This window comes from Polyodon spathula, chromosome 23, assembly GCF_017654505.1.
Source record: "Polyodon spathula isolate WHYD16114869_AA chromosome 23, ASM1765450v1, whole genome shotgun sequence".
NCBI classification, from domain to species: domain Eukaryota; kingdom Metazoa; phylum Chordata; class Actinopteri; order Acipenseriformes; family Polyodontidae; genus Polyodon; species Polyodon spathula.
In genome coordinates, this window is record NC_054556.1 from 25,871,651 (window position 1) to 25,887,890 (window position 16,240).

Sequence of the window (16,240 nt, forward strand, 5' to 3'; positions counted from 1 at the left end):
TCATGCATTACTATCGTTTAAAAAGTACTACTGCCCTAAAATCCGCCCAGTTGTGTTGCATATGGTAAGATCATCAGTCATCAATTATCACTTAAAAGGCAGATTATACGGTTCAGTGCTGTTTATATATTTAAGCTGAACCGATCTCATCAAGCGATCAAGGCAGAACTGTTTTGCTATGTTTATTGTCAACACATTGTCTTCCCTTTTGGCAGCTGAGCTGCAAATGAAATGCGGTCACCTGACACTGTGGCATCTTCAGCAAAGCCTTATTCTGAAGCCAAGTATACTATGAGCACAGCATAAGCCTTACTGTAAAGAAACAAATCAGAAGTGTCCAATGCTTACTCGTGGTGGGAACCCTGTGCCGAATTCAACAACTAACAAGGAGAGGGTGTTTGTTACTGGACTGGGCTGGGTCACACCAGGGAGACGTTCATCCACAGGTGGCGAGCGGCTCTCTCAATGACAGGGAGTTCAGTTTCCTCATCTTCCCACCTTGATATTCCTAACGATGTGTTACTGCTGCTCTTCCTCTTACACAGCACATGCTAATTGAGATGTATCCTAGCTTCACTGCGCAGGCATGCCAGGTGCTTACATCTCTATTAAAAGATGCCCGCAAGCCAATCTGAAGCCTCTCCCAACACTGAATGTCTTATTTATCATGTGGAAAAGAGACAAGGCACCCTGGATAGCTATGCCTATTATTAACTGCCTGAGATCCACCCTCTATAGCCTGCTGTAGATCCTGTGAAGTGATTCCTGCTCAAACAGTTTTATTGAACAGGGCAGCTTTGGTAGATTTTCTCTTACATGCTTTCAATTTGTACTGTAAATGACAGTGCAACAGAAAACTGTCTGTCAAACCAAACAACTGTACCAAGCCAAATATCTGGAATGTATTTGGGTTTGTTTTTGTTCCATAAAAGAATTCTAAGTAACCGCATCAAACACATGTCATGCAAAGGAAGTGAATACAAAAATGACAAGTGAATCCAGTAACAGCACTGGTCCTGTATACAGTGTGTCTCTTCTTTTGATTAGACGGTTTGATATACCAGAGCGGAACATAATCAAAAAAGAAGTGCTGGCACATGACATCACTAAGACAGAGACCTCTATCCAGAGCAGGATGCCAAACCATTTCTGAGAGAACATGCACATCATCTTGTGACTATGGCAACTAAAACATTTCAGAAAAATAAATACATTTTATTTTTCCCCGGGGGGCTTCGTCGGTCAATACTTTGCAGATGATTTAGCACCTTATAAAAAGGAAAGTGTGGTCTCCAAGTGTGAGCTAACACTGCACTTTCCAGCTGCTTAACAGATAACCAATAATACTAACCCCCTCCCTCGAGAAAACATCAAACACAAGAACACACAGCCCTCGCAGTCCCACCCACACTCACAACATGTGACACAGAACACAGCACAGCAACACAACATCATCCCGGTGTCACCACACAAGGACTGCGAGTCTAGCATTCTCACTGGCTTAGTTTGCACGTCCCACCCACACACGCAGGGTTACATAACTGCTCCACCCAGACTGCAAGCAGCAGTGCTGGGGGCTCTCTGTACACACCCACTAGGGCACCAATTAATTGGTCCCCCGACTGGTCTTTCTATAATTACGAGAGCCTAAAGGTCTTTAATAGCACAGACTGCTTATCAGCACCTTCATATGTGCATGTGAGTTACACTTAGCCACTCCTTTGCGATAATGACCCTTCATGTTCTCACACCACCTGCTTGTTTTTTTTACATTCAATTCTATTATACTCGATTCTTACAGGCCCATATGTCATACATAAGGACTCTGAGTCAACAGATAATGCACTGAATTGGGTATTTTCAGATTTGGAACATTCCAGATGCATTTCACACATTCTAGTTGTGTTATTGTGTGCTGAAAAGTTCCAGTGATAGGTCCAGTTTTGTCAGATGGATGTCAGGGGGTGGGGACCCTAAAGGGTTAATGTTACAATATCACAAAACATACATTCATCATTCACTACATGACAAACCTGCTAAAAAACTTAACTAGGAGTCCATTTGTGTTTGTTTAAGATTAACTGCAATGCCATTTATACAGTATGTGCACCACATAAAAACATTCCATAAGGCTGTATGGATTGAGAACAGGGTTCATAGCTGCTTGTTATTTCTAATGGACATCTTTATTGCGAGCATGCTGACTGCAGCGCAAAACAAAGTGCTGGGATACTGTATGACTGAGTGCACCCTGCCTGCTGTCACTGCTATGAAGACACTCTTTGAAGTAGAAGTACACTGTGTAAGCTATAGGGTTAACGAACCCCTGTTTATTCTACCTAATTTGAACTGTTGCGTTTCCTTTAATTAACTGAACCCCTGCGAACTTGTCAGATGAGATTTACAGTTTGAGCATGTTGGGATTTGCACAGGATGCACTCGTTCAGTGCCAAAGCCGTCCTGGTTTCAACCGTCGAGATATTCTTCACTTCCAACAGCCGAGTCAATGCTTGTACCTGGAATAGACACTATACACCAGAACAACAAACACAGACACACCTTCCAGAACAGGGAAAAGACTGCATCAGGGTGCAAGCTGAAAACAGACGCATTCAAATCGTTTTTATTCAGCAAGTGCCGGTTCAGCCAAGCATCTCCTCACAGTGACAGCTCAGAAAACAGTAACTTTCATTATCCCTTTTCTTTCACCAACACGACTTTGTTATTTTGTTCTTCCACAGAGTTCTGTCAAAACCCCACCATTTGTCTTATCCTTGAAGAAGTCTAGTATGGTCAAAATGTTAACTTTTTTTTTTTTTTTTTTTTTTTAAATATTTTTTAGATTTCCACTCTAAAATACCCAAGCCTTCTGCTTGCAATGCTGGCGCCCCCTTGTGAAAAAAAAAAAAAAAAAAAAAAAAAACAAAGTCCGCGCACTGGAATAAGGATATTACTTGGATCAGTGTTCATGGAATAATTGTACATGTAGACCTGGTAACAACTGAGATTGCTTTACAACGGGGTCTATTTAAAACTAGCTATTTTATAAACAAACTATATTTTCTCTGGGAAAAAAAGAAATCACAGCACCGTCTGTTATTATTTGAAGAAAAGTAAGGAAACAGTGCCCTCTGGTGGTTCAAAGCTGTACTAAATTAAATATTGACCGTTTAAGCAATTATGAATACTGACAACGAAACGGACTTCAACAGTCGCCAGGGTTACAGATACACACAACAAACTAAACAAAACAAACAAACAAAAAAAAAATGTCAAAAAAGGTTTTAATAAATACCTTCATTTCAAATCTGTGACAGTTTAGTCTCAATTTACATTATCAACAAACAGAAGGTAATTCGACAACGTGTGTCTCTAGGCAGGAGGAACTCCCCATGAAGAGTAAGAACAGAGTACCTCGATGTAAGGCTTGCAAACTTCAAGCGGTGGTTAAATGTCTGTTGTCGTGAATACAAAGAAAGGGGTTTATGTTTTGTTTTTATATTTGTTACATTTGTTTTATTGCAATACCTTTTTTGCACCGTCAGCGAGCCAAGAAACTGTATCCGGTTTAAGTGCAGCCTGATAAACACGAAACAAGATGCGCCGCGACAGAGCTGGGTGGAAGTGAAGGAGTGAGTCTGGCGTCTTTATTGAAGGGTTGGGAAAACACGACACGCGTGTCTGGCCGGGTGTTAGGAGACGTTATGAGAGTTTTGTACTGACCCCTCTTTCCTGGTGGCGCTAGATGCAGATGCAACCATACGCACACTATCCATTCTTGTTATACAGAACTGGCTTTACAAAGATCACATGAAAGAAAAGGATATGTTTTATGCAGCGTGTCCCCATTTTAATGCTGGTTAAATGGTTGTTTTAAGCTGTTTAATGATAGTTTTAATGCTACTTATAATGCAAATTCCTTGTTTCTACCCTTGTGTGGAAATCTGCACTGGTGTGATGTTGTTCTGTCATCATTGCCAGTGAAAGCGAGTGGGATTTTTACTGGTGTGATGTCGGATGGCTCCGGGAAAATACGGGCGCTGAAATTCCAATACTAACAGTTTATCAGTTGAGACTCCCATTGCATAGCAGCTGGAGTCATTTCAGGCCTTAATAGGACTGATAAATCAAACATCAGCCTAATTTGACATATCCTGGTACCAGCAGGCTCCTCTGTAACGAGCTCACAGTAAAGCCTGCAATGGTTTTGCACTGCTGTGAAATGAAGGTCGTGTATGCTGCAGTCACTCGTGGGTTAGGGTGCCTTTGGTGTGGGGTTGGAAATGATGCACCCCTTCTTCAGGTGTGTTTAGTGACTGGCTCTTGTTCCCCTGGGAAGCTGACTCGTAAGAATCTGATGGTGAAGAACCTGAAGAGATACCGTAAGCTGCTGGAGTGCAAGGCGGGGAGGCAGGAGGCGACCAAGTGTGACTTCTTCCCCCCGCACCTTTGAGCTGCCCTGCAAGTATCACCTGTTTGTGGAGGGGTTCAAGAGGAGCCCCTGGAGCACCTGGATCACGAAGCCGGTAAGGTGAGGCCGCTGAGGTCACTCATGAGGAAGTGCTGTGATTACTCAACAGAATCAGTCTACATGCTGGGGTTTTTAGTAAGTTACAGATAGTTTTAAACTACACTATTGCTTCATTGAGGATTTTCAAAGCTCCTTCGCACTTCACTGTGTCCTTTCTGGTTGATTGCAGGTTGCCAGGTCCCAGGGAAAGGGCATCTTCCTCTTTCGCAAACTAAAGTATATCATGGACTGGAAAAAGGTAACCCATGCTATCGACTACTTTCACTCCCCATTTCTTAACAACCAGCTGTACTGCAGTTACACTGGCCTCGTCTTACAGTAACAAAGCATTTACCACAGTGCTAAGCTTACACCTGAGTTTCTTAATACTGATTCTAGCCTTTGCCTTAATATTGAATCTCGACCCCCCCCCCTCTATTTCAGGATGGGAACCGTTCAGAGGGTCAGAAGGACAAGAAGCAGGTGGAGAGCTACGTGGGTCAGCGTTACATTGAGAATCCGTATCTCATTGGAGGTAATAGTCTCAGCTATGGCATGTTCTGAATACTAGCCAAGATGCAGTACACTTAACAATACTCACTTAGGTAGGAGATGTGGACAGAGGAATCCACAACCAAAGATATGTGAATGTGGCAGAGTGGTCATGCCTGTGTTTTGATTTAATCAACATATCAGAATAAAAACTGATCAAAGTGCAGTTGTTAATTGAATATATTTGTATTTTCCTAAAACCCTTTCACACATCTAAACGGTTATAGAGTTGAACCCTTGACAGTCATTTTCCCATGCACCTGCCCTGACTGGTATTCTGGTTTCAGGCTATAAACTAATATTCTCCCTTTGGATTTCCAGGGTATGTAAATGACAGGAAGATACAGCTGAGGCAGCTTCTGAACCCCCTCCCAGGACAGAAGAAAGTATGACAGGAAACAGCCAACCCACAGAGGGATTGAGAGATCAAAGGAAGAGGACTCGGACAAGCCAGAGCAGAAAGAGAACAATAGTGACATCAGTAGTTAGGCTGACCAGCAGTTAAAACATGTTTTAGTAATCATTTTTTAAAACAAGACTCAAGTGGATGACAGTTCTGTAGCAGCTTTACCGGAAAAAAAAAAAACACATTTTATTTTAATCGTGGTAACAATGCAGTCCCAACAATGTGATTGATGGATCCTGGTGCATGTGCCAGACTACCTTAAAAACTAAACGATTTTTTTTTTTTTTTTTTGGCCGAAACAAGTACACAATGGGTGATCACTGTGCCAGCATGGCTTACCGAGGTGTTGTAATGACTCACGCTCACACATGAATGACTTGTACCCTCTGAATATTTCACTCAGGCCCTCTGTCTAGTGCAAGCTCACCAAAGACAGAGAGGAGATGCATTACAAATACACTGCCATATTGAAGTGAAAGACAGACTCTGAACCAAGGCTCCTATTACAAAAGACAAGTTTTTAGTCCACACAAACAAGCAAAGACTTCTGTCCACGGCAGGTAACACAGTTACAGTCACAGCTGATTCTCCAAGACGATGAACCCTGGGTGGAGTTCATCTTCTGAGTTGCATGTTAACAGCCTGCAGCTCCTCTTTCGTGAGTGGGGCGAGGTTGAAACCCCGGAGTTCTGGCTTGCCTGGGAACAGAGAGATGATGTAAAGGTAACATGGACAGCAGCCTTTGATCAGACAGTGCTGCTTATGATAAAAGCTTGCAGTGTGTAGAACAGAGTGGTCGAGTGTATGAGCAGATATTCTTTACAGCCTTGCAGTGTTTAGGACGGGGTTCTGAAAACTCATCTGAATGACAAATTGACAAGGGAAAACGGAATGGGTTTCATACCTTGCAAATCGTTCAGTCGATTCACTTTCGCTTTCAGTTGGTTTCTTAGATCGCAAATCTCCTTATCAAGCTGTTTCTGGTCTGTGAAGAACAATAAAAAATAACAAATGTAATAAATTGAAAATGTTAACCTCCGATGGAACGACATTCCAGGGCAGAAGCTGCCTAGTGCAAGCTTAGAATTCCTTAAATGTGCAAACCTTTTTGAATCATCTCTTTGGTCTTTGTTCTAGGTAGCTTAATGAACATGTTCCCAAAGCAAACCTTCACCTTGTCTGAAAATAAATAAATAAATAAATGAAGTGTTCTGTTAAACAACATGCTGTCCAAGACCAAAAAAAGCACCTCACAGAATTTTGATAAAACAATAAATCAGTCTCATTCACAGACATAATTTAAATGCTACAGATCAACACAAATTATGATAAATTTAATTCTAAATGTGAACACATACACACTTTGAATTACTGATGGTGAGATTATACACACACACACACATATATAGATTATACACACACACGCACGTTTTGGAAGTTGCATTGTTTGGCCATACATTTGATTCTGAACACCAGGAGATTGAACGTGCTAATGACGGCCCAGTTCACGAACATAAGCGGTAGAATTCATGACAAGCCCAGAAACAGCCCTGTCTTACCAGCCTGCTCTCTGTCACCTTGCAGCGCTCTCAGTGCCTCCCTGTTTCTGTTTCTTTTGATGTCCAGATCCACAATCTGAGGGGACCGGGTAAAACAGGTCAGGCTACACTGCGACACTACAGCGAAATGTGCTGGTAGCAAACCCTGCTAAATACATAGGTTCCACAACATGGGTGACCCCACAAAACATTGCTAAATTACGCTGCTACCAACGTGATTTTTAATCCAAATATTCCTCGTTAACAAACACTCCGTGAGCACGAAAACACGCCCCACATTATCAACAAACCAACATGTCACCGTCTATTAGAATCGCCAAATCGATTCACACGTATCTCCGCGATGATGAATACGATTTAAAAATCAAAGCGTAGAGTATGCACGTTCACTTCCTCACCTGCTGTCTATCTGCTAAAACCTCTTCGGCTGCCTCCTCCACTTCACACAGGTACTGTAACACCTTTTCAGAGTCCATCATATTTCCGGAAACGAAGCCACCACACAAACATCTCCGAGAAGGGAAACAAGGATGCATAAAGAAGTGTTCCGGGGAAACACGCTTGGCTCTTGTCACCGCGACACTGTCCTTGATTAGAACCTACAATTGCGTTATGTGCCTTCAGAAAAAAAAAGATGCAACAATTCTGTATTTAATAATCTATGCTTATAAATTGCAAAAAAATAAATAAATAAATAAATAAAACGTGACGTGATAAGAAACAGAAATGTATATACTTGCTATGCTTTACAATAGGCAGATTTATTGAAAAACAACAACAAAAAACCCCATAAAATACAGTATTTGCAAATACACAATACAACCTTCAAACGCTTGAGGTACACATTTTCGTTTCATCCCTGACTCACGAATTCTGGTTACAATCACATGTTCTAGAATAAATAGAAGCTGGTTGAAGTTCTGAACGAAACAGATCCTGACATTGTTTTGGACTCTACAATTAACCCATTTAAACCAATTATTAGTAAATGTGTTTGTGTGTGTCGATTTTCAGAATCATTTCTGTGTAACAAAAGATGTGTGTGTGAAGTTCTACAATAAATAAAATGATAGGACACACTAAAAAAATAAGTTATTTCAGTAACCCGCCAAATATACATTCAACGTATGGAACACCTTATTGTAACAAAAAGGTTCATGTAAACTTTAAATCACGTTCTGTAACGTCGTTCCCAAGACAGCAGCTAAGCTTAACGTTTATAAACAAAACAAGCACCTATTGTGATCAACCAGAAGTCTCACACTGCGTAGGAAAGACACATAAACAAGACTATTTCTTGCCTGAACAATCAATATAAAAGTACATCTTTCAGACATATTCTCAAGCTTCTAAAAAGACAAAATCCGGCTTCCTGAAAACTCATTGCAACATTTTCAACAAAATATTTTACGGTACACATCAAAATATATTTTTCCTATCACAATTGATATCTTTCAGTCCTTCGACAGACATTATAACTTTACACTGAGGGCAGTTTCCATTCCTGAAATATGACTTTACTAAGTTTACAAACATACAACATGACACAACAGAATAGATTCTTATTTTTGCTTTATGTTAAAACTACACATGTCTATTACAATTGATATTATTAATCCTACTTTCAGAAAAGTTAATGAAAACTTTTTAATGCACCATTACAGTCCATTCTGTATGTTCTGTAGAGATGCTATTTACAAAAAAACCAAAACCTTTTAAAAGGACAATGCAACTCTCTCTCTCTCTCTCTCTCTCTCTCTCTCTCTCTCTCTCTCTCTCTCTATATATATATATATATATATATAAAACGTCGCTCCTACTAACCCTTCAGTGACAGACCAAGTGGGAACTAACTGTATTTCACTCTTAAAAACTGAACTGGCAGCAAATAGCTTGCATACTACGCTAACTGCTTAAATAAGACTTCATCGTGACTGTAATAATACAAATTGAAATAGTTGCTGTATCTAAAAAGTTATTTAACTTTTTAAAACTATATTTAAATGCAGTGCTTGTACTCCCCTAATAAGTATGATCTGGCAGAGATCTTATCTCTCTACATAAAAGATACAAATCACAATTGCTGTACTGTAAATCTTGATTGACCACATGTGGCTTTAGCACATTAAAAAAAAAGCATTTTAAATAGTTTGAATTGAGCAGTTTCTGAGAAAGCACTGAAAATGAACACAGTTGCTAATGAACACATCGTTGAAACATTTTCTTCAAGTGTTGGGTGCAGAAGGAAACCTGATCGTTTGGTAAGTGGCTATATAGTAAGGAACTGGACGCGTTTCACTTTCCCATTGGACATGGCACAGGGGGGGCCCTTTGAGACAGGGGGGGGTTCCCTCCTCCCCACCAACGACCCTCCTGGTTTGATATCCTGGCCCGACACCCCTACTGGGGCCCGCTGCCTCTCATTGCCACCTTTCCTCAGGGGACTTCCCTCATGCACATTCCCACGAGTGCCCAAGGAGACCCCACTTTCCACATCACCCGCCTTCCCAACCGCGGGCCCCCTCCGTCTTCCGTTCCTGCCAGCTGTGGACCCAACACCGCCATTCCTCTGTGCAGCCTGCGGCTTTGCAGTGGTGTCTGCCAACGGTGTCGGGTTCCTGATATTGCCGGTGGACTGCATGCGCCTCAGGTAGCTGTTCGGCGGGGAGGGGTTCCCTGGTTTCTGCCCCTGCGTCTGGGCCCCCCTCCCCCTGTTAACAGCAGCCCTCGTCTCGCTGCTGCACCTCTTCTGCGCATCCTCCAAACCTCCACCCCGCTGCTGGACTGGATTGAGCCGGGAGTGGCGCTGGTATGCGTATGAGCGGCAGGAGCCGTTACAGAATGGGTAGCGGACCCGGCAGTGAGGGCAAGCTGCCCGGGAGAGCCGAGGGGCAGAGCCATTCCCCAGGCAGGACAGGAAGGCAGTTGGGAAGGCACGCTGGCACTGCCGGATGCTCTTGGGCGAGCTCAGATACCAAGCAGGCGCTGTGTGGGGTCTGGGGCGGCTGGCGGGGGCGCTGGCAGTGGCAGAGGCGGGGGTGGTTGTTTTGCCGATCTCCACCTCAACGGTTTGGATCTGCAGCCACTCCAGCTGCAGGAGGCGCTCCAGGTACTTCTCCAGCTGGCCCACAGGCTGCGGACGATGAGCGCATCGCCCCTCCGTGTTCAGGAACAGAGCCAGCTGCCGCAGGCTCCAGGTGTTGAAGGGAGGAGGCAGGGAGTCTGGGTAGCTGTAGCCACTCTGGTTCCCCCGGGGTCCTGGGAAATAGGGGTCAAGGTCGTTGGGGTCGATGACCTCGGCCCGCAGGTGGAGTTGAGGAGGCGAACAGGGGGAGGGAGGCACTGGGAGCCTCTCAGAGTCTGAGAGGTCACTGGCGCTGTCTGCATCCTCTGCCTCTCCCTCGTACAGCTGCAGGGTCTCAATGCTGGGGACCTGCTGCCTCTCCGTCAACACAGGGCAGGGTTCAGAGGCACCAGGGGCCAGCGGAAGAGACATTTTGGGCCTGTTCCTGCCTGAGCCAGGTGACTCTACAGTGCTTTCCCCGTTGTCTCTCCCCTTATTGCTCACCGTGGAGGCAGAAACGCCCTGCTTCAGCTCTGTCGCTCCAGGTGGCCTGCGGAAACCAAACTCTTGGGTCACATAAATAGTCTTTGCAACTGTAACAGATGACATATAGAGGCACGTGTGTATCAATAGAGTTGGTGTTAAGAAATATAAACATTAAGGTTAGAAAATGTATTATGAAAAATGCTTTCCATTGGACCCATTGCAATCCTGAGACAGCAATAGTCACGTCCTGGCCATTGGCTTGTGAGCCCGTTTCAAGGTGCAGTGTGTGTGTGTGTGTGCGTGTGCGTGTGCGTTTCTCACCAAGTTCTGCCTCCAGGTAGCAGAGGGGAGCTCTCTGCGAATGAGGTGCTCACAGGTTTGGCCCTGTTCCCTCTCTTCTGGGTCCCCTGCAATCACAATGTGGGCAGTCAGAAACACATACAGAAGCACAATGACAACTGAGAAGGGCCCTCATTGGCTACTTAAAAAAGTCACCTTTTCTTATGTAGGTCACAGTTATTTATCTCGCAACACAGAGCTCACATTGTAACAGTACTGATCGATTTCTAATGGTGTAAGGTTAACTCATTACCATGAAAAGTTAGCTACTTAATTATAAACTCTATAGGTAATCACGATTGCATGCTCCAGCTGCTTTGCAGAACATTCGCTCATGGTGTTATCACATTATACAGGGGACTATGTACAATGGAAGGGTGCACTGTGAGTCACTGAGACATCTAGCTTCTACTACACTGGCCTTACCCTCTCAGCCTGTGCTGGGTCCTTGCCCTGATGAGGCGTCACATGCTTGGGCTGTGGACCTGCCTTTTTCAGGGTCCGATGATTCTGGTTGGCCTTCCCCTTCTTAGAGCTGCCAAGCAATCAGTAGTATAATTAATTTTACATAGGAGAAAATATATAATTGTATTTCTATACAAGAATCTAGAACAGGGCTGGAAATAAAGTAGGGAATTAAATATAAACATTGGTAAGCAATTAAAAAAAAGAAAAAAACTACCAGCAAATAGGGCATAACAACTAATAATAATAATAATAATAATAATAATAATAATAATAATAATAATAATATCCAGTCTCTGACCTGGGTGCTGATCCGCCTGATACTTTGCTTCTGTTCTGCTCTTTGGATACGCACTTCTTCAGCGCGGAAGCGGGTCTCTCTTGCAAACTCGGACCCATGCTGAACCTCTCAGAGACAAGGCAATTTATAACAGTGGCCTCGCTAAGAACGAAACTCCGCGGAGTCGATCATGTCTAACAACACTGTTTTATTGGTATTATTAGCACTGCATGTGGTATAACTAAACAGATACGCAGTATTCATTTATCAAACGTTGTCCCTGTCTGAAAATAATGCGGCGGTTCAATATTGTTAAAACGTCACTTTTTTATTTTTAAGTTGTTGTTCTATTTTTCAAAAATGCAGCACGTATTCGTTCCATTACAAAATCCAGTACTGTGTAATTATTATTTTTTTTAAATCCACTTGTTCGCACACACAAACACATTATATACTTGCTGCATCTACACGAAATGGATTAAATATGGCACAATTATATATATTTTTTTTTTACATAAACACACAACACGAATGCCCCTTCTATTTTAATGGATTTATTTACCTTCTGCTAAAGGTTTGTTTATCTCCTCACTGTATCCAACTGCTTAAAGGGGTCGGGCTAGCGTTTGATAAACATTGCATTCTGGGACTTGAAGTCCATAGGTAAGACCCAAACTAGATTACTGCAGGCCGACTAAATTAATTTCCTTAAGTCACTGACAAATCATATGTAGCCTAACCTCTCAAACCGTTACATTAAATATTATAATTTCCTAAAATTACACTGTTATGCATTTAAAAATGTTATTCTTTATAAAACTACAAATCCCACAAAGCACACCACACATTCTGTGTCAACAGTGAAGCTGTAAAAATAAAATAAACGCATACACATAGATACGCACCAAGCAGGCCAGTGTGCTACTGTACGGATATCAGAGGCTTTCGTGCTGCAGGATGCAGAAAGACGGACCCAGATTCTGCAAAATGTGTCGGATAATTGCAGATACGCTGGCAGCTGCACGGTAGCAGGTAGTTTGTGCCCCGGCCAGTAAATGCTTCGCTGAAGAAACTCGACGACTTCTTGGATTTCTGATAATATGAACTATACAGTGTTCGGCGGACGTGACTAATTGAGCGTTGACACAGTACGCGCTGTGTTGCTGAACTGGAACAACAAACACTAAACTTATGTAACAGTGGAATAAAAAACGGAGCTTTTTCGTTGAATGTAATGTTTTAAAATAGACAGCCAGCCAGAATGACGTTTTTTGAAAACAATCCTGTCTAGAACTTAGGTTTGAGAAGAAATTAAATCTGTTCAAAAGCTGGAAGAAAATTTAACCAAACCACATTTGAACCACAAGTTATTTATAGGTACTGTTTGACTAACCTCCTACAGTAATCAAAACGGGGATACTTATCAATCACTTACTATTACCTATTTTTCCTGGTAAAAATATAAAAATCGAATAATCAGAATCAATGATGGACCCCCGCCAGCCCCCTAGTTACGCCTCTACGTTTTGTTCATATTTATTTGCCTAGTGTTCTTCTGTGCAGGTGAACAATGCACAGGCCCAGTTTCAAGTGGGAGCACCACCTCCCCCAGCAGCAGCTACTGCAGAAACAGGTTGAGTCGGTGACCCCCAGGGACTTTGCTTACATCTCGGGGCAGTTCCAGCACTCACGGCTGGCAGAGGGATTTGGGTGCGATGTCATGAGTGGGGAGCCGGGCAGGGTCAAGATCCGCCCTCCACCACCCCGGCAGCAGGATATGAACAAGGAGCCTGCCTCGCGAGGACCCTCGTGTGAGCCCCAGCCACGGCCCATCATCCGTCGACGGGCGCGCTCGCTGCCCTGCTCCCTCGAGAGAAAGGGAGGCCCTTCCAGGGAGGGCCGGAGCCGGAGGGTGCGCTTTGTGGATTCCCTAGGTCTGGAGCTGGCAGAGGTGAAGGTGTTCAGAGCTGGGGAAGACCCCACGGTGCCCCTGCACGTCCTCACCAGGCTCATGCTGAGCTCTGAGCTGGCTTCGGGCCGGGACCTGGTGATCTCCATTCCCTACCTGGAGCCGGACTTCCCACCGGAGCAAGGCAAGCGAGAGGATTTCCTGGAGCGGCTGGCCCGGCAGAGGGTTTGCCTGGAGAGGGTCTTGTGCTCGGAGCTGGGGATCACAGGCCTTGCATGGGTCCAGAACCTCTCCTTCAGGAAGGAGGTCAGCGTCAGGTACTCCTTCACGGCCTGGAAGAGCAGCTCCGACAGCAAGGCCTGCTGGGACTCCAGCGAGGGCGGGAAGGGGGCTGCAGAGAGAGGGTCCGAATGGGACGTGTTCCGGTTTTGCCTGCCTGTGCCCCCTTTCATCCTGCAGCCCGGAGCCTCCCTGGAGTTCGCAATCCGCTACCAGGTCTTGGGGGCTGAGTTCTGGGACAACAACAGCGGCCGCAACTACAGCCTGACCTGCCACAGCTACAAGCTGACCGTCCCTAAAGAGTGTGAAGACAGCTGGATACACTTCATCTGAGCCCCTCCTCGGAGAGAGCTGAGGAAGATGGAGCAGCCTGCACACACACCGGCATCGCCTACAGTTCTCTTTACTAGAGCTGATCATAAAAGAACACTTTGAAGCAGTGTGCTGTAGTCTCCTGTTTTGTTTCAATTTTAAATTCTGCCCTGCTTCGCTTCAGTCTGCTTTTAAAAAGTGCCAAATATTGAATCCTACAACGCCTGTGATGAAGATAGCAGGTGGCATGTTATGGAGTGTTAGGGTTAAGTAGCTGGAGGTGTTACAGTTTGTCGTGCATTGAAACACTGTCGCGTGTCAGTGTCAAAGTTTGCACTTCTTTTTTTTTGCCCTGCAAAGCAGACCTGCTGCAGTTTATAGCAGACAAGAGCAGCATCATATTTTGGAAAGTTCATTGTTGTTAGTGTTAATAACTTTACCAATCCTTTCAGGTGAATGATAGCGCAGACTTTGTTGATGCGGCTCAGTATTTCTGTAGCTTGTTTGGAAGGTGAAACTATGCACTGGAAGTGGACGTGATCAGTTGGAATCAGTCATGGATCTGAAGTCGGTCTGTTTCTATTGGGCTTGGATCTGAGCGCAGAAAAGACGAGATGAATGTCGCATTGCTCTGGAACAGGAGCTGGACCGACAGTATATCAGCACAAGATATTACCAGCTTAGCATGAGAGGCATGCATTGTGGACATTGCACTTCAGCTCAGACATGCAGAGAGTGAAGTCCATCTGTGAAGCAGTGCTGTATTCCAGCAGGTTGCACAGCAGGGATGGAAATACGACTCCCATTGCATAGCAGGTTGACCAATCCCTGGTTCTACTATGAGTTCCCCTGAGTTTGTTGTGTACACTGGGGCTAATCAGACTCATAACAAAACCTGGAATGGGTGGAACTGCTATGCAATAGAAGATCTATTTCCATCCCTGCACAGTAAGTTAACCACATTAGTGCTAATGACACGTTTCATTGTAATGTTTGTATGTTATTGCACTAGCCATACCCTTCGAGCCCGTGGCTGTAATGCACCTTTCAACAGGGACTGCCACCGCATTGCAGTTTGATTCATTTCATATTTTACTGGGCGCTCCAATCAGCCACAGCGCAGAGGCATCTAGCAATGTGTGTGACAGGCTGCCACTAACATTACACACCCTGAGTGAATGCTAATGTACACCAGCAGCTTTTAGATTCGCAAACTATACTGGATTATGTTATTTACTGGGATTTTTGTAACATTAAAAAAATTGATCTTTTCAGAAAAAAATAACTGCAAATACAAATCTAGCCAATATTATGCTGTAATCGCTGATTGTTCATGATGAGGCACTTTTCACACAAGTCGTTTCTGTTAGGAATGTAAGTTATTAAAACATTTTAAAAGACGTTTGTTTTTGCCTGTATACTTTTTTACTGATACACATAATAATAGATACAAGTACAAGTGTAGATAGCGTCTCGCTTTGTTTCAATTTGACAAATTTGTCAACACTACAGTGTTTTAAAGATCGCTCATCTCCAGTACAATTATTCAGATAAAGAGGATTCGTAACTAAATATACTACGGTGTGTCTTGTCTGGTGAAATAATATAAAAATAGAGATAGAAAATTAAATTCTAAATACTGAAATGTATTATTTTTCTCAATAACAGTCGGCGAAATTCAGTGTTTACTGGCATATTAACACCCCGCCTCTGCTCCCGAATGATTGGACAGCTGTCAGATCTTTCACTTTCCCATTGGCTACTCAGTCGCCTCCAATTTTCATGCAGAATACCGTGAACGGCCTCTGCTTGCTTATGATTGGACATCTGTGTAAAACTTGGCAGAAATCTGACTCTCCTATTGGTTCAACTTACAGTCGGTACCTGCACCTGAAACAGACACAGTTTATGTCCCCCACCCAGCTAACTTATGATTGGACGACCGCAGAGACAATGCAGATATTCAATTGGTTGAATATTCGTATCGCAAAAACCATTCTTGTTGATAAGGTACAAGTGTTTAAAGCTTTCTTTAATTTCCCACGCTACGACCCGCCAGAAAGGTGTTAACGACCGATA

At 43.6% G+C, this 16,240-nt stretch overlaps 3 protein-coding genes and 1 long non-coding RNA gene across 8 annotated transcripts; 2 read left to right on the forward strand and 2 right to left on the reverse strand.

Moving 5' to 3' along the window:
- Positions 1 to 3,363: 3,363 nt before the first annotated feature.
- Positions 3,364 to 5,763, forward strand: LOC121297973. Its single transcript, XR_005947247.1, has 3 exons — positions 3,364 to 4,769; positions 4,955 to 5,045; positions 5,384 to 5,763. It is a non-coding gene; the product is annotated as an uncharacterized LOC121297973 (long non-coding RNA).
- On the reverse strand, positions 5,629 to 7,680 carry pdrg1 (p53 and DNA-damage regulated 1). Its single transcript, XM_041224632.1, has 5 exons — positions 7,426 to 7,680; positions 7,028 to 7,103; positions 6,573 to 6,647; positions 6,373 to 6,453; positions 5,629 to 6,166 (listed from the first exon to the last, which is right to left on the reverse strand). Exons 1-5 carry the CDS (start codon positions 7,561 to 7,563, stop codon positions 6,084 to 6,086), a joined length of 453 nt encoding a protein of 150 aa, XP_041080566.1. The 5' UTR covers positions 7,564 to 7,680; the 3' UTR covers positions 5,629 to 6,083.
- Positions 7,681 to 7,769: 89 nt separating this feature from the next.
- LOC121297970 lies at positions 7,770 to 12,647 on the reverse strand. 5 transcript variants are annotated; one of them, XM_041224627.1, is made up of 5 exons: positions 12,567 to 12,647; positions 11,683 to 11,781; positions 11,343 to 11,451; positions 10,899 to 10,984; positions 7,770 to 10,641 (listed from the first exon to the last, which is right to left on the reverse strand). In XM_041224627.1, the coding sequence occupies exons 2-5, from the start codon at positions 11,778 to 11,780 to the stop codon at positions 9,297 to 9,299; spliced, it is 1,638 nt and encodes a 545-aa protein (XP_041080561.1). In that variant the 5' UTR covers position 11,781; positions 12,567 to 12,647; the 3' UTR covers positions 7,770 to 9,296. The 5 variants fall into 5 exon arrangements, with proteins under 5 accessions (XP_041080561.1, XP_041080560.1, XP_041080562.1 ...); XM_041224626.1 differs by having other exon boundaries at positions 11,683 to 11,787; XM_041224628.1 differs by lacking the exon at positions 12,567 to 12,647 and adding an exon at positions 12,224 to 12,540.
- Positions 12,648 to 13,218: 571 nt separating this feature from the next.
- On the forward strand, positions 13,219 to 15,555 carry LOC121297971 (protein phosphatase 1 regulatory subunit 3D-like). Its single transcript, XM_041224631.1, has one exon. It carries the CDS (start codon positions 13,232 to 13,234, stop codon positions 14,180 to 14,182), a length of 951 nt encoding a protein of 316 aa, XP_041080565.1. The 5' UTR covers positions 13,219 to 13,231; the 3' UTR covers positions 14,183 to 15,555.
- Positions 15,556 to 16,240: the final 685 nt, after the last annotated feature.

Coding starts and splice junctions, on each gene's coding strand:
- pdrg1 (XM_041224632.1), bottom strand. CDS start 7,563: ATGCATCCTTGTTTCCCTTCTCGGAGATGTTTGTGTGGTGGCTTCGTT. Junction 7,104..7,425: donor TTTTAGCAGATAGACAGCAG/GTGAGGAAGTGA, acceptor CGGTCCCCTCAG/ATTGTGGATCTGGACATCAA. Junction 6,167..6,372: donor TCGACTGAACGATTTGCAAG/GTATGAAACCCA, acceptor CTCTGTTCCCAG/GCAAGCCAGAACTCCGGGGT.
- LOC121297970 (XM_041224627.1), bottom strand. CDS start 11,780: ATGGGTCCGAGTTTGCAAGAGAGACCCGCTTCCGCGCTGAAGAAGTGC. Junction 11,452..11,682: donor TCAGGCGGATCAGCACCCAG/GTCAGAGACTGG, acceptor ATTGCTTGGCAG/CTCTAAGAAGGGGAAGGCCA. Junction 10,985..11,342: donor ACCCAGCACAGGCTGAGAGG/GTAAGGCCAGTG, acceptor TTGTGATTGCAG/GGGACCCAGAAGAGAGGGAA.
- LOC121297971 (XM_041224631.1), top strand. CDS start 13,232: ATGCACAGGCCCAGTTTCAAGTGGGAGCACCACCTCCCCCAGCAGCAG.